The sequence below is a fragment of the Eubalaena glacialis genome, chromosome 9 (assembly GCF_028564815.1).
Source record: "Eubalaena glacialis isolate mEubGla1 chromosome 9, mEubGla1.1.hap2.+ XY, whole genome shotgun sequence".
NCBI lineage: Eukaryota > Metazoa > Chordata > Mammalia > Artiodactyla > Balaenidae > Eubalaena > Eubalaena glacialis.
This window is the reverse complement of record NC_083724.1, coordinates 36,119,773-36,135,108: the sequence shown is the minus strand read 5'-3', so window position 1 is coordinate 36,135,108 and position 15,336 is coordinate 36,119,773. Positions and strand designations below refer to the sequence as shown.

Sequence of the window (15,336 nt, the reverse complement as noted above, 5' to 3'; positions counted from 1 at the left end):
AGCGGACCCAGTCAGTATAGGCCTTTCTCTCCCCAGCTGCACCGAGGAGCAGAGGGAAAGTGAAGGGAGTCCTCCCTGCTCTGTGCCTGAACGTGAGGGCTGGCCTGTTCCTCGGTGACCCTTATGCCTCTGTGCCTGCAGGACATCATCCTCACGGTGAAGGAGAAGCTGTCGATCCGAAGTATGGAGTACTTTGCGCTGGCCCTGGAGGAGCAGTACAACATCTCACGGCTGCACCTGCTGCACGAGGAGGAGCTCATCCAGCAGGTACCACCTCCTCCTGCTCCTGGTGAGGAGATCTGGGCTGGGCAAGCTGCACGCCTCAGCCAGAACCTTTGGGTATAGGGCTGAGTGCATCTGCAGGTTTGATGCGCTTTCTTGTGCCCAGAAGGCACAGAGCTCACTCAGCCTGGTTTTTGTATGAGGTAGGCAGGCCCCCATTTTGCAGACAAGGAGACAGAGGCTTAGAGAAGTAAGGTGACTTACTCAAGGTAACACAGCCAATAGAGCTCTATCTTTTTCTTCCAATTCTGATGACCTTCCTCTGAACCTGCTGCCTTTGAGATGTCAGGGGAGCATCTGTTGCTGTGTCTAAGCCCTTTTTGTGAGACTTGCCCTCTGAGCTCGTCCCTGACGGCAGGACAGGGCTAACACAGTCAGTCCACCTGTACCACTCAATCTTTCAACCATTCAGTGATTTGTCATACCAGCTTTTTAAAGCCAAACACAGGTCAGTTCCATAATTTTTAAGAAGAGAAACAGCATGAGCAAGGCATGAGCTCATGGAAGCCGCTCTGAGCATTCTTCATTGCAGATGAATTCCTACCATGGTCACTCATCTTCTAATACTGCTGCTTACAAACTTTTTAAAAAATCACTTCTGTTCCATTAGCATTGGAAAAAGAAATCAAGTTAAATCACTAAGATCGTTGAAGTGAAAAAGAAGTAAGGTACAGGAGAGAGAGAGAGATACACACACACACACACACACACACATATATATGTATATATATAATGTATAATATACTATTATTTGTGGAAAAGAAAAGAATGTACATTTATAGGAGCATATATACACATAGACTGTCTCTGGAACAGTATATAAGAAACCAGATGCAGAGATTTCTTCTGGAAAGGGGTTGATGGGATCAGTGGGAAACTTTGCTCTTTTGAGCCTTTTACATTTTATACCCATGGGAAAGTTAAATCGGCGGCAAAGGTCTGCACTGACTTGGGAAGCACTAAGACTGAAATCTCCGGGGACTGTCTTTCATTGTCTTTTTTTAAAGTTGTTTTGTGGAATAACTGTGAGAACAAAAGCAGAAGATGAATCGTGTCTCTCTTACGCATCCCAGGTGGTACAAAGGGAAGAGTCACATGACTACCGCTGCCTCTTCAGGGTGTGTTTTGTTCCCAAGGACCCCCTGGACCTCCTGAAAGAAGACCCCGTAGCCTTTGAATACCTCTATCTGCAGGTGATCCGGTCTGCCCTTCCTAAAATAACAGTGATTGTTCTCGAAGGTGGCACATTGGGTTATTTTGAACATGAGCTCAAGGCAATTAAGCAACTCCCTGGTAGGGATTATCTTTATCTGAGGGAGAGTGGGCCTGATTATCCCTCAGCATTCCTTTTTATGTCACTGAGTTGCTATGTTAGGAGATTTGCAATATATTAATGAAATTAAGGCTTAGTCCTCAATGTAGATGATACATTTTCTAATACCATTTAGGATCTTCAGAGTTACAGTTTTTATTGCTAAAAGGGGCATTAGTGCTTCAGAGCCTTACTTCAGAAATGATGAAACTGAGTCTTGGAAAGGTCACATAATTTGCCTGGGTCACCCATTTGGTGGTGGAGCCAAAAATGGGTTCCTTGATCTCCTAGCCTGGTGTTCCACCTGCTCTACTTCCTTAGGTGAGGTTTATTATGTCATTTTTATTCTGATGAAAAAATCATTTGGGAGACATCACCATTTTACAGATGAGATAACCAGGTGTATTGAGTTGCCCAAAGTCTTATAAAAATGGTGGCAGCAAATAATAACAACAACAGCAGCAGTACTTTATATTTGAATAACACAGCGTCCCTATACCTGCCTTCAAATGCATTATCTAATTTAAACCTCAGAGAAGCCATATAAGGTAGATGTGACTATCCTCGTTTATCAAGGGGAAGTACCAGTGCACAGGTAGTCTTAGTCAAGTAACCAAGGTCACACAGCCCAGAATTGGCAGAGCCAGGTCTCAAAGCTGCCTTTCACCTGAGAGAACAAGGAACACAATCTGTTCTTGTTTCCCAGTTCCTCTGATCTAATCTCTCCTAGAGCTGCAGCGATGTGCTCCAGGAGCGCTTTGCCGTGGAAATGAAATGCAGCTCTGCGCTCCGGCTCGCGGCCCTGCACATCCAGGAGCGGATCTACGCATGTGCCCAGCCACAGAAGATCTCTTTGAAATACATAGAGTGAGTGGCAGGGAACTTCTGTGTCCCGCCAGCAGCAGCTGTGTTGCATTTGTAACTTGGCTGGCCCTGGGCCAGGATGGCCAGATTCACAGAAAGCTGATAGTCACCCACCTACCCATCTGTCTGTTGTCTTCCCATTCATTTCCCTCTCCACCCTGTCCAACCCAGCCTGGCTTCCCCAGATATCAGAACCTGGCTGCTCCCTCTGGGGCAGAAACCAACTGCAGATGTAATGACACAGGATCCCTTTGTAATTTCCCAGTTCCTGGGAGGATGTCTTGGGAAATCAGTTGACAACTTCAGCATAAAGCTCTTCTGAGGGCAGGAATGCCTTGAAAATTCATTTGGTGTGAACCAGTCGTGTTGCATTAGATTCCTATTAGGGTAGTTTCAAGTCCTGAGGTTCTGATACCTCCTGATTCTCAGCTTAAAATTTCACTTGCTCTGTGTGGTGTCACCCCAATTTGCTAACCTCTTGGCTGAGCATCAAAATCGGATGGGGAATTATATTTAAAAAAATAAAACAAATCCTTGGCCTTACCCCTGATACACTAGGACAAATCTCTAGGGAGCGGTACCTGAGAATCTGTATTTTTAATGAGTTTGTTGGGAGGTTTTGAGGCTGTTAGGCTGGCATCATTCTGAAGCATGGCCTCAGGGATTCACAGGTGCTATGTGTTGCCCCATGAGAGTGTGCTATACAGGTGTGATGAGTAATGAGCTCCTAGAATGATCATGGGGTTTAATTCCTAAATGGCTGGTTTTTGTGGAGTGTGTGTGTGTTTGAATCGATGGATGGATGGATAGATAGATAGATATTACACTAACACACGCACACTCTTGCTGTATATATTTACATACACTCCACAAAACCAGCCATATATATCTTCTGCTGAGAGAGAAGCTCATAATTACAGTATTCTTAGAACACTAAGTACTGAATCAAATATAATTATGCTCTTCATTAGAGTCAAGTACACTGTAAAAATGGGCCTCCTTGTCTCCAATGTCTTGTGGCAGGAAGGATTGGGGAATAGAGAACTTTATATCTCCAACTTTGCTACGAAACATGAAAGGAAAAGACATCAAGAAAGCCATTAACTTCCACATGAAGAGGAACCAGAATTTGCTGGAACCCAGACAGAAGGTAATGTAGCCACGGCCCCTATCGATCACACAGCTGTCTGTTGTGAAACCTCAGGGAAAGAATTTTCAACATTGACTGCATTTTAGGCAAATGAAAACTCTGACTTCAACAGTCTTTTTCATTTTCTTTTTTCCTTACTTAAGCAACTTATTTCTGCTGCCCAGCTACGTTTAAATTACCTACAGATCCTTGGGGAACTCAAGACATACGGTGGGAAAATCTTTAATGCTACTTTAATGGTACGTATTAAACAACTGTGGGGTCCTATCCTTATAAAGGATGCAAGAGGTTCTCTGAAGATCAATGTATCTTTTAGCCTAAAATTCCTGAGGACTGGGTCATGGACTAGAATTTGTTTGGGAAACTAAATATTACTCCATCGGGGAGTGTCTATCAAGCCATTGCTTAGAGCCAGCCCTCTGACAGATGCTGGGGGAGGCAGAGCTGAATGAGACGTGATTCCCACCCTAAAATGATGGAGCAAGGCACCCAACAAGACAGAGCAAAGCCACAAGAGGCACAGAACCATTGCTGTGGGGTTTGATGACGGAGGCCACCACTGCTAGCTTCAGGTTGAGTGGGGAAGAAGGGGTTAAGGAAAGGCAAGAAGGTTGGATTTGGCCAGATTTCAGTACAGAGGAAAGGCGTTCTGAGGGCAGAGTACTGTAAGAAGTTTACGCTGGAGCTTTGGGTATATGAAGGTAAAGAGGAAAAAATGGAAATCACGAAGGAAAGATAAGAATGTTAGACTGACTGCCATGCTGGGGCCCCAATTGTTCAGAAGAAGGGAAGAAGTGAGGGGTGGAAGGGTGAGAAGGAAAAAGAGAAGCAAAAGAGCCCCCTGCTGTGTTACCCATTCCTCCCCTGGCCTACTTTTTGGAGCCTAGGCCTAGAGCTATGTGCTTTGATGCAGTCAGTGATGGGGGGTGTGGCCTAAGGGAACTCTCCAGCACAAAGCCAGACAATTTACCAATTATATATATATATATATATATATTTTTTTTTATATATAATAGCAAAGCTCCTTTCAGTGGATTTGGTGTGCCTCTCAGTCATTTACAGCAGTGATGGGTCAATTTAATCAGACTGCTGACCTAACAATGTAGATGGAAAAAGAGAATCAGTGTTTTGAGAGAAAGGAAGAGCATCAGAAAGTCAGAGGAAGGGAAAAATAGATTGAGTCTTTGTACAAGTAGAGGACTAAATGGTAGAAAAGAGACTAGATCACAGCAAGGAAACTTGAAAGTACAAGAAAAACTACTCACTTTTCCCAAGGGCTAAACCTGCCCTCTGCCAACTCTCTAGATCCCATCCCCAGCCCCTCTTTACCTTTCCTGTCTAAGGAAAGAACTGGTAGTGGGAGAAGAAACCAACCACGCTGAACTGGCTCAGGGTGCTTGCTGGGCACTGGGGGTTACAAATGTAGATACATGCAGACTCTGCTGTCAGGGACCTTAGCATGGAATATGACTTAAATACAAAAAATTACAGTAAGAAGTCTTACCTCAGTGCTATCAGAGAAGTGCAGAGGATGTGGTGAGGAAACAACACAGAGGAAAAGGACTGTTGTGGTTTGAGGAGCAGGTCAGGCCGATGTTTTCTGTAGGCAGTAGGTTTTGATGGAAGCTTTTAAAGAAGGGTCAGGATTTCAGTAGGTAGTGATGACAGGCAAGGGATTCCAAGAGGAGGGCACAGCATGAATATAGGCACATAGGTGTGAAAGTATATGGTTGTGTTTATGGAACAGGTCAAAGTCCTGTGGTTTGATTCTCTATTGTGAAGTGTATTATGGGAGATAAATTTATACTTAATTTATCTGTAGATGGGGCCCAGGTTAGGCTATCACCTAACTTGGTAGTCTAGGGGAGTGGTGGTGAGGACCTGAAATAAGAATCAAGGGGTTTGCAGAGAGAGGTATCATGTCCTACATGTATAATGTATTTTTTCACTAGCTTGTGAATGGAAACTAATTCCCTTTCCCCCCTTCTGCAGTTACAGGATAGAGAATCCTACATTGCCCTTCTAGTTGGAGCCAAGTATGGCATTAGCCACATTATCAACAGCAAACTCAACATCATGTCCATGTTGGCAGAGTTTGCAAACATCAGTCGTGTAGAGCTGACAGAAGAGTCTGAGAAAGTGAGCATGGTCAAAGTGCATCTTCAGGACATCAAGGTAATACATGGGGAAGAGATTTTTGAGTCCAGCTTCTGGAATCTGGGGCTAAATATTTAAGGGTAGTTTATATGAGTTTGGATATTAAGAAAGTCTAATGTCCAACATTTGCTTAAGAGGTGGAATTGTCCATCCTGTCCCATCAAAGGGAAAGTGATGAACAGGGTGCATTTTCCTGGACAGGTCCTAGAAGGTTTTTTATATAAACTGAGCTGGACCATGTACTTTCCTGATGGGTTCAGAAACTTAGATGGGAGCACCAGAGGGTTTTATTACATGCATGGGACCAGAATGGCTGCCCAAGATTTTGGGTGGCAGCAATTAAAATGGGTAAATGGTGTGGGGTACTTCCTGAGCCTCTCTGGAAGGTCCTACAGTTATCCTGCCTTCCTTTGATTTAATCCCAACATGCTCAGGGATGGTGCTTCATTCTTCTTATCCCCCTCTCCTCCTTCTCTACTCGCTCCTGCTCCTTTTCCTTTTCTAGGTCAGGTCTTGAAGGGGCCCCATGGTATGAATGAGCAGGGTAGGGTGGTTGGGATAGGGGGCTGTGGTTGGGATAGAGGGACAGGAGACATTGTGGAGATTGGATGGGAGGAACCCACTGTGCATGTGTGAGTGTGTGTGCATGCATGTGTGGTTGTGGGTGTGCACACGTGTGCACACTCATTTCAAGTCTTGTAGATGAGAAAATGGGACACCAGGGGGCCTACCTGTGGACCATGGCTGGATTTAGTTGGAATCTCTCACTGGCGCCACATGGCCTTGTTGCCAGTCTTCAGACTATCCCTTAGCCCTTTATAAGCATAAGAGCTCTCTTTACCTTCAAAGGTTCTGACTTTGCTGCTGGAATCCAACAGTGCAAAAGACCTAGCCTGCCTGATTGCTGGGTACTACAGGCTATATGTCGACCCAGTTACCTCCGTTTTCCTCTGGCCGGGAAACAAACAACAGGTGCACCGGGTATCCGCTGAAGAAGGTGAGGTGCTGAGGCTTGCCCCAGTAAGGACAGGCCCATTTCACTGCCTTGTAGGTCAGGGCATCCTAAAAGGAGGTGGTGCATTGAATGGAGCTGAGACTCCCACTCAAGTGGAAGTAAGCAGTTGATCCTTCCAAAATCCTAAACAGAGAAGCTTTCTTTGTACCTGAGAGTCCCCTAAAGCCAAAGAAGGCTATGGAAGGTCTCTGATTCCCTGTAGTATTTTCTAAAATCATCTCTAAGATCCACTGTATTTTATCTTTCTTTGCCAGTAAAACAAGATGTCACTTATTTGTTCAGAAAATACAGCTGACCTAGCTTCTCATCCCATTCCTGGGTACTCTATTGCATTCTCTTGAATTATAATAAAAATTCTCAACCTCACATGTTTAGAAGAAGGGGGTACCTGGAGATAGAAGGGAAAATCATATGATGTAAGGAATGAAGTAGGGGACGCCAGATGAGATGAACCTTTTCCCAGGCCAACTCCCAGTTTCTACCAGCCTTTTGCTTCAGCGCTATTTTTTTTTTTAATTGGAGTATAGCTGTTTTACAATGTTGTGTTAGTTTCTGCCGTGCAGCTAAGTGGAGTTCCCTGTGCTATATGGCAGGTTCTCATTAGTTATCTATTTTATACATATTAGTTAGTGTATATATGTCAATCCCAATCTCCCAATTCATCCCATCCCCCCTTTCCTCCCTTGGTGCTTCAGCACTATTGATGCAGCATTTTCCCAGTGGTTTGCTGATAAATGTTTAACAACTGTCTCTGCAGGGAAAAAACAAAACAAAACAGAATTCTAATTTGAAGCAATTGCCTATTTCCATGGCATAAACACTCCCACCATGACTAATTTCAAGCCCCCGATGTGCTGTCACTGAACATGAAGGTGGGGAGAGGTGCTCAGTAGCGCACCGTTATATGGCATTTCCTCCATGTGGATAAAATAGGCATAAGTAATCATAGATATTGGATGATACTAAAGTAAAATAATTAGGAAGTGAAGATTTTGTGTGCTTGTTACCTTTGTCTCTGACACAATTTATGAACAAGGGATGATACTTCTGAATATGGTCAGGGAGACAGCGCCCCATGGAGTGGTGCTGTTGTGGAGGCCCGCTGGGGGTGCAGGGCAGGCGGCAGTGGTCACAGGAGGCCTCCAGAGCAGAAGGTATTTGAAAGAGGTCATGAAGAACATGGTGGAGTTAACCAGGCAAAGAAGGGAGGAGAGATCCTTTGAAGCAGAGGGGACACAATGGAGGCATGACACAAAGGGTAAGGTCGTGACGTGTGAGAAGCTCGCTGTAGTGGCTGGAGCATGGGAAGGCTGCGGCGGGTGACCAGGCTGCTGAGAAGGGCTGGGGGCCGCACTGTGACAGGGTGACAAAGTTGCTGAGAAGAGATATGGGCCATCCTGTTAGAGGGTGACCAGGCTGCTGAGGGGATCAGGGCCATCCTATGAGAGGCCCCAACCTTAGTAGGAGAGCTTAGGTGCTTCCCTGTAGACAAGAGAAACCAAAAGAGGGTTTAAATAGAGTAATGTGATCAGAGAGAAGTTTAGAAGGATCACACCTGGAGGCTTACGGTGCATGAGAAATTGGAGACCTGGCTCAATGCCCGCCCCCAACCCTCTCACCATGAATCCCTCCCAAGTACCAGCAGTGGATGACTTTCCACTTTCCTAGAAGTCCTGTAGCACCAGTAGGTCCCTAGGCCAGGCTTCAGAATGGTGCCAGCCTAGCAGCCTCAGAAGTCCCCATAAAGTTGCTAAAATACAGATTCTTGGGCCCCACTCCCTAGATATCAGACTCAGTTCATCAGGGCTAGGTCCAAGGATCTGTTTTGTTTTGTTTTTTTTTAATATGATTCCCTATCTGATTTTGATGCCCAGTCAGGACAGAGCTGAGAGTTTTAGGAGGGGCTTAGCAAACCAACTAAATACCCAGATGTTTCCATGGACAGATAGATCTCCTTGGAGATGGAGGTAATCCTGTCTCCTTTAGTGGTTGTTCAGATAGATGTGGCAAAGGAGACTTGACACTGTGGGGAGAACATGGAATTTGGAGTCCCATGGACGCTGTGTCAGTCAGTGTAGCATGATCTGGGCCTGTCACCCTTCTGAACCTCAGTTCTCACAGCTGGAAACTGGGAGGGCAGGCAGAGAGGGGGGCGGGAGGACACATAAGCATCTGCCTGTCCCCAAATACTGTTTTGTAACCCTTGGTGTCTCCTGTGTTGCAGGCTACGAATCCAGGGCATGCAGTGACTCCGAGGAGTCCTCTGAAGTGGACTGCGTGTTGGAACCCCTCTCTGACAGACACCTGCTGAAGCTGGGCCCCTGCAGACCACTTGTAGAAGAGGAGCAGCCTCCTGGGGACGGCTCCACGCCTGAGGTGGCCGGGAAAGGCCCAAGCGCCTGCGGGGCCAGCAGCAAAACAGACAGTGCTGAGTCGGAGGCATCGGACTCGGCCAACACTGAGAGCCGAGGCTGCAGAACCAGTGGCTCGAGCGAGTCCATGGATGCCCTGGAAGAGGATGACCTGGACGCCTGCTCCTCCAGCAGGTCCGGCTTCTTCCACCTGGGCTCAGTAGGCTTCCCAGAGAATCTTGATTCTGACAGCCAAGAGGAGAGAAGCAGGATCGAAACCAGTGGCTTTCTCTGTCTCCTGGACCTGGCTCAGAGAGCCAACCCTGAGTGCCAGAAGACAGAGTTTTCTGAGAGTCCCGCTCCTGAGACCTTCAGCTGGGGACCGGAACTGAGCGCGGTCAGGCTGGACCCCAGGATGTACGAGGGCAGCCAGATTGACTACTACAACCTGTGCACCAATGTCTCCCCCGCCAGCCACCTGAGCGACAGCTCGGACAGCACAGCTTCCCGGCAGGGTCGGGGCCTGGCAGCCTGGGCCCAGCAGGGCGGGCCTGAGGCCCAGCCCAGCTCCATGCTGCAAGCACTGGCCCCGTGCCTGCCGCTGGCCTTGGAGGATGGCAGTTCAGATGAGGAATACTATGATGCAGCTGACAAGCTCACACCCCCAGATGCCTTCTCAGGTGAGCCCTCCCTCATAGATCTGCAGATTGTGCAGGCAGCTCCTCAGTACCCACTGGGGGCAGGGGCCAAGCTTGATGGGAAAACAGGTAGGTAAAGCACGGTCCTTGTTCTCTTTTGAGGTGGGCCAGCTGGGCTCAGTGGATCACATTACGGGCATCCCGACTTCAAGTAAGGGCTACAAGGGAGGTTCAGAGAACTGTGGGCAGGCAGAGATGGGTGGCATTAATTCAACAGTGGGAATCAGGGAAGGCTTCCCAGAAGAGGCAGCAAATGGGCCAGGCGTTGTAAGATGGACAGAATTTACACAGAAAGAAAAGGGTTTGACAGCCCAGCAGAGGGAAGCAGCTGTGCCATTGTTGACCCCAAAGCTTTAAATGAGGCCTTGAAACAAAAAGAACCTAACTGACAGGCTGTTGGTGGCCCTGAAGGGACACGGACATAAGGCAGGGGGATCATGTTTCTTTCAGGATCCTCATCCCTTCCTCCACAAAGAGTGTGGGGTGTCTTTCCACACAGAATGACTTCCTAAGCTGACCTGAGATCCTTGCGGGACATTTACACACACACACACACACACACACACACACACTCTCACTCTGCACTCTGAAGAGAAAAATTGGAAAATAGCACACAGACATTAGGGGTGACCTACTAAGAGCTGGGGAAGCTGCAGCCCTTTTCTTTGTTCCAGCCCGTTACTGTTGCTCCCTGCCCTCTAGTAGTTTCCCGTTGCTCGTGGGAGAAAGGCCAGCTTCTTAGCAGCCCCCGCAAGGTTTCTTGAGGCCCTCTGTGACATGGCCTCTGCCTGTTTCTCTCCTTCCCCCTGAGCCCTCTCCATGCATTCCTGCCACACAGACCTCCTTGCCATTCTTTAAAAGTGCCCAGCTCTTTTCTACTTCCAGCCTTTGCACATGCTGCTCTTTCCACCTGAAACATTCCTCACCCTGATCTTTGGCTGCTGATGCCCATCCATCTATCAGGCCCCAACTGGAAATTCACTTCCTCTGGGAATATTAACCAGACTGCCAGGACTAGGGCAGGTCTCCCCATCCCTGTCACATATGCTGGGTGCTTCCTGCCTGGCACTTAGCACTGCCTGTAGTTGCATATTTATTTCTGTGATTTTTGTATTGATGTTTCTCTCCTTCACTAAACCGAAAACTCCTTTGAGTGTGGGAACTGTGCATTTCACACTCATCTCTGTGTCCTGGCACATAGTGCCTGGCAGTTGCTGCTAAATGGATGAATGAATGCACTCCCCACCATCTACCCTGACTTCATTAACTGACCTAGAAACCTATGGCCAGATTGTGCCCTGCTTCCCACAGAACCCAGCCAACTGCCATCCATGCCCCCAGCCTTGCCCTTCTGGGTCAGCCATTATGCTAGAGGCAAGATGGGCGTGAGACAGACCATCAGTCAAGGCCTTCCTTTATGGGAGTCCAGTCAGGGATATAAGGTCCACACTGGATACTCCCTCTTTTACAGAGAGCCAGTGAGGTGCTGGGGAGACAGCCCAGACCTGGGACTCCTGAGCCCGGGGTCTGGTCTGGCCCCTGACTCACTGTGGGAGCCTCTCCCTTTTTAGGCTTCAGAAACACCCTTGGTCAGTGGCTGTAGGTGGCCTAGAGCGGCAATTCCAAAACGTGGCTGGAATTCCAAAACATCGAAATCACCCAAGGGACCTGGTTAAAATACTGTAAATTCCTAGATCCCAGCCTCAGAGATTCTGATTTAGGAGGTCTGAGGAGCAGCCTAGGATTTGATGAAGTTTTTAATAAAGTTCAGCCAGGGTGCAAAAAACTGGTCTAAGAGCCCTCTGATTCTCAGGTGCTAGCCTGTGATCTTAATTCCTTCTGGCTGATTCCCAGGACTTCTTCACAAAAGTGCGTCTCCTTGCAGAAAGATCCATCCTGGTATGCGCAAGACCCCTCATGCCCATGACTGAGAGTCACAGCCACTTTTTATCAAAAGAAAGCTTGCTTGGAACCCTCACCCATGTAGTGACAATCATAACAATGACAGCACTGGCTCCCTTTAGTGAACACCCATTAAGCACAGGCCTTGTGCTAGGAGCTTGATACGTAGTAAGTCATCTAACCAGCATGGCAGTGCTGATTGACACCACTGGTATTGACTGACTTGGGTTAATGTAAGCACAGAGAGAAAGTGTTGGAAGGATGTAAGGTAGCTTAGAGAATTGCCAGCAGAGGTGAAGACCTGGTTCAGACACAGGCAGCAACCAGATCGGGGGTGGGGTAGCAAGATTCTTAATTGTACTGTCAGGATACTGTGGCTGCAAAGAATGGGCTCTACTGTTTTTTGTTTTTGTTTTTTTAAATCAATGAGTTTGAGTTTGAAATTTCAGGAAATTTTGTGACTGACTTTCTAGGTCATAAATCTGACCACTTGGCTGATGTGGGTAGGGCCCCTTCATTAATAGTTGCAGCAGACTGTAACCATTGGGGAGATGTCATTCCCCAAAAGGAAGTTGGGGTACTGTGACCAAAAGATAAGGCAATGGATCTTGGGCAACCAAGAACCAAAAAACGTCTACCACGGTGATCATCCCCATCTTTCAGAAGAGGAAATTGAGGAGCTCAAGATTTAACATGCCCACGGTTACACAGCCCAGCCAGGATTTGAACCCAGGCAATCCTGAGTCCTGAGCCCAAGATCTACAAGTCTCTTTGTTTTTCTGCTTTTCATGTTCTTTTTCCTTTCTTGATTCTCAGGGCTCAGAGCTGCTTCTGCTGCAGACACCAGTGCCACAAGCTCACAGAATAAGGCCAGCACTTGCAGCCCTGAGGACAGCCTGAATCCTGGGCCAGGTGGAAGACAGCCAAGCAGACGGGGAGGGGTGAAGAAGTATGCCAAGACCCTGAGGAAAAGAAGGTCTTTCCTACAGACCGACTACACCTGTCAGGTCTCATTTCCCCTGATGCCATCAGCCTCCCTGGAGAGCGTGGACGACGTGTGCTACTATGACCGGGAGCCCTACCTGGCCCTCAGTGCACCCTCCCCAACTGTGTCCTGTCTGCAAGATGTGCAGGGTGAGCCTGGCCTCCTGGAGACCAAGGCCCTGGGGCTGCTGGCTCCCCTGAGGGAGACCAAGAGCAAAAACCCAGCCTCCCGGGCCATGGAGATGGAGCCTGAGACCATGGAAACCAAGTCGGTCATCGACTCTCGAGTGTTTTCTATTTCTGCCATTCGCCTCCGGATTGACCCCAGCCATAAAGAGAATTCTGGGATTGCCCCTCTGACCGCCAGTGTTGCCAGTTCCCCAGCAAACACTCCTCACAGTCCCAACCCAGGCTCATCTGGCCCAGATACGGCTCAGCTAGGGCTTCCCCAGACCTCATCTCCATTTCAGGACTCGGATGGCAGTGCCCCCCGAGAACTTGCCATGGAGCTTGGGGACTGCACCTCCTCCCTCTCCAGTGCTGACTTGAACCCAGACAGAATCTGCCTGACCATCAGCCCAGGGCCACATAATATCTCTCAAGGAGACACACTAGAGCTGGGAGGAGTCCAGATAGAAAGAGGACTGGGATCTCTGTTTACAAATCATATGCAAGAAACTGTCCCCCAGGACACAGGGTCTCTGTTGTCTCCTCGAGACAGGCCTAGAAGTGGTGAATGTGGAATAAATTCAGAAGAGAAGATGGCTTCTTTCCCTACGAAGGAGGAGCAGCAAGGACAACTATCTTTGGAACATGATAGAGAAGTTACAAACAAAAATGGCACCAACCTATTTCGTGATGAATCTGAGAAGGATCCAGGTGACCCCAAGGGTGACGTGTTGAATGCTGTTCCACAGACTATTGGTGTCAGTGCTCCAGCTGGTGGCATGGTAGCCTCCCTCTCCTTGGAGACTCCTGTAACAAGGACTGAACAGACCCCACCACATTCCCCCAGAGACCCCCAAGGACAAAGCAGAGAAACCCCAGGCCAAGCCTGCCAGGCCCAAGAACAAAAACTATTGGCAGAGCTGGATTTAGACCCGGGTTTCTTGCTTAGGGACCAGACCATTTCATCAGCTTTCCCTCTGGAGGAGGTCAAGGCAGAGCCACCTAACCATGTGATAGGGGAAGATACCACCCCTAGGGACACTCCTCAGCAGGTCTGTTTGAATCCAGGGCCTTCTCTGCCAGAGCCACTACCGTGTTCCCAAGAGGAGCCCCACTTAGAAGGTTCAAATCGTTGTTCACTGCCAGAAAGCAAAGACAAAAGCCCTAGCATGTGCCTTCCTAATGAGAAGTCTTTCCTGTGCTTTGCCCCAGAAAGCTATCCTAAAGTTTCTGCCAGTCTCAGGACGGCCACATCTTCGGGGTTTGCAGGCGTGAATGAGACTGTGGCCCCTAGGACTGGGATGGAGCAGTGCAGCTGCCAGTTCTCCTATGCCACGTGCTTCCGTGGCCTGCAGCCAGAGACGGAGGAGGAAGACAGGGGCCTGGAAGCACACCCCACAGCCCCCCTCACCTCGCCACCCTCTGCAGGAGGCCAGCTGGCCCTGCCCTGGAGGCCTGCCCGGGCCCACAGCTGCAGCACTGAGCCCCTGTCGAGGAACAGCCACATCTGGCCAGAGTACTGCGCCAGGGCTCTGAGACAGCTGAAAGCTGCCCCTGCCAGCACCCCCGAGGGCTTCGTCCAACTCACGGAGAGCTTGCTGGAATTACAGGACATTTTAGAAGCTTCCTGGGGAAATGGGAACACGCACCCTTCCGAGAAGTGCACCTGGCACTTTTCTGAAAGCCGGAGCCGCCTCTGCATGGGCTCCCAAAAGCTCCTGTTGAGCTGTCAGCACGTGATCAGAATGGACCAGTCCCCCGAGGAGATGCAGGGTGCTGTGCGCGACACCTTCCAGCACCTGGTCCAGCTGGCCGGCCTGTGCTTCCAGTTCACAGCCTGCAGCCGCTGCTCCGCCCGACACAGAGAGGCAGCGGGGAACCTGAGGGATGTGGTGTACACCTACCACCAGTTTGTGGAGGCCGCTAAGCTGACCTGCGAGAGAGGCTACCATGACCTGAGTGTGAAACTCTTGGCCCATCAGTGTACGGCCCTCACAGCCGCTGTATTCTGTTTAACCCAGAAGTTCTGGGTCTCCACTGCCCTGTGAGCAGGCCAGTTACCCAGACCCCCTGCCCTGCCCTGGACACTTCCCTGAGCAGCTCCTACCATTCCTCTGCCCACCCCTCTCAAATGTTTATTATTTAGAGTGTTCAAATAAACTGCTGCTTAATCTTTGCCTGAATCATACAGAGTGATGACAAGTTTGGGTCAAAAGCATCCGCTCATATTTGTTCAACAAACATTCACTGGCTTATTCATAAAGATGAGTAAGACGAGCCCCTGCCCCTGGCCAGGATGCTCACAGCCCCTCTGGGTGGGTACAGATAAGCAGATTGCCATCAGTAATGTGTGTACCCTAGGAGGAGCATACCCTGCGAGTGTGGAAGCAAGAAGTCACAAACTGTCCCAAGAAGGCAGGGATGAGGGAGGAAGGTGGAGTCACTGAAAAATT

The 15,336-nt window shown here is 48.7% G+C and overlaps 1 protein-coding gene across 1 annotated transcript in view; it reads left to right on the top strand.

Moving 5' to 3' along the window:
- Nucleotides 1-14,997, top strand: part of FRMPD1 (FERM and PDZ domain containing 1) — a 45,582-nt gene extending 30,585 nt beyond the window's left edge. Inside the window, exons 7-15 of the mRNA XM_061201129.1 lie at nt 142-267; nt 1,356-1,475; nt 2,325-2,461; nt 3,482-3,608; nt 3,752-3,847; nt 5,601-5,783; nt 6,615-6,762; nt 9,005-9,811; nt 12,548-14,997. Coding sequence (XP_061057112.1) covers nt 142-267; nt 1,356-1,475; nt 2,325-2,461; nt 3,482-3,608; nt 3,752-3,847; nt 5,601-5,783; nt 6,615-6,762; nt 9,005-9,811; nt 12,548-14,931 — 4,128 coding nt within the window. The 3' untranslated portion in view covers nt 14,932-14,997. The remainder of the gene's footprint in view (nt 1-141; nt 268-1,355; nt 1,476-2,324; nt 2,462-3,481; nt 3,609-3,751; nt 3,848-5,600; nt 5,784-6,614; nt 6,763-9,004; nt 9,812-12,547) is intronic.
- The last annotated feature ends 339 nt before the right edge of the window (nt 14,998-15,336 follow it).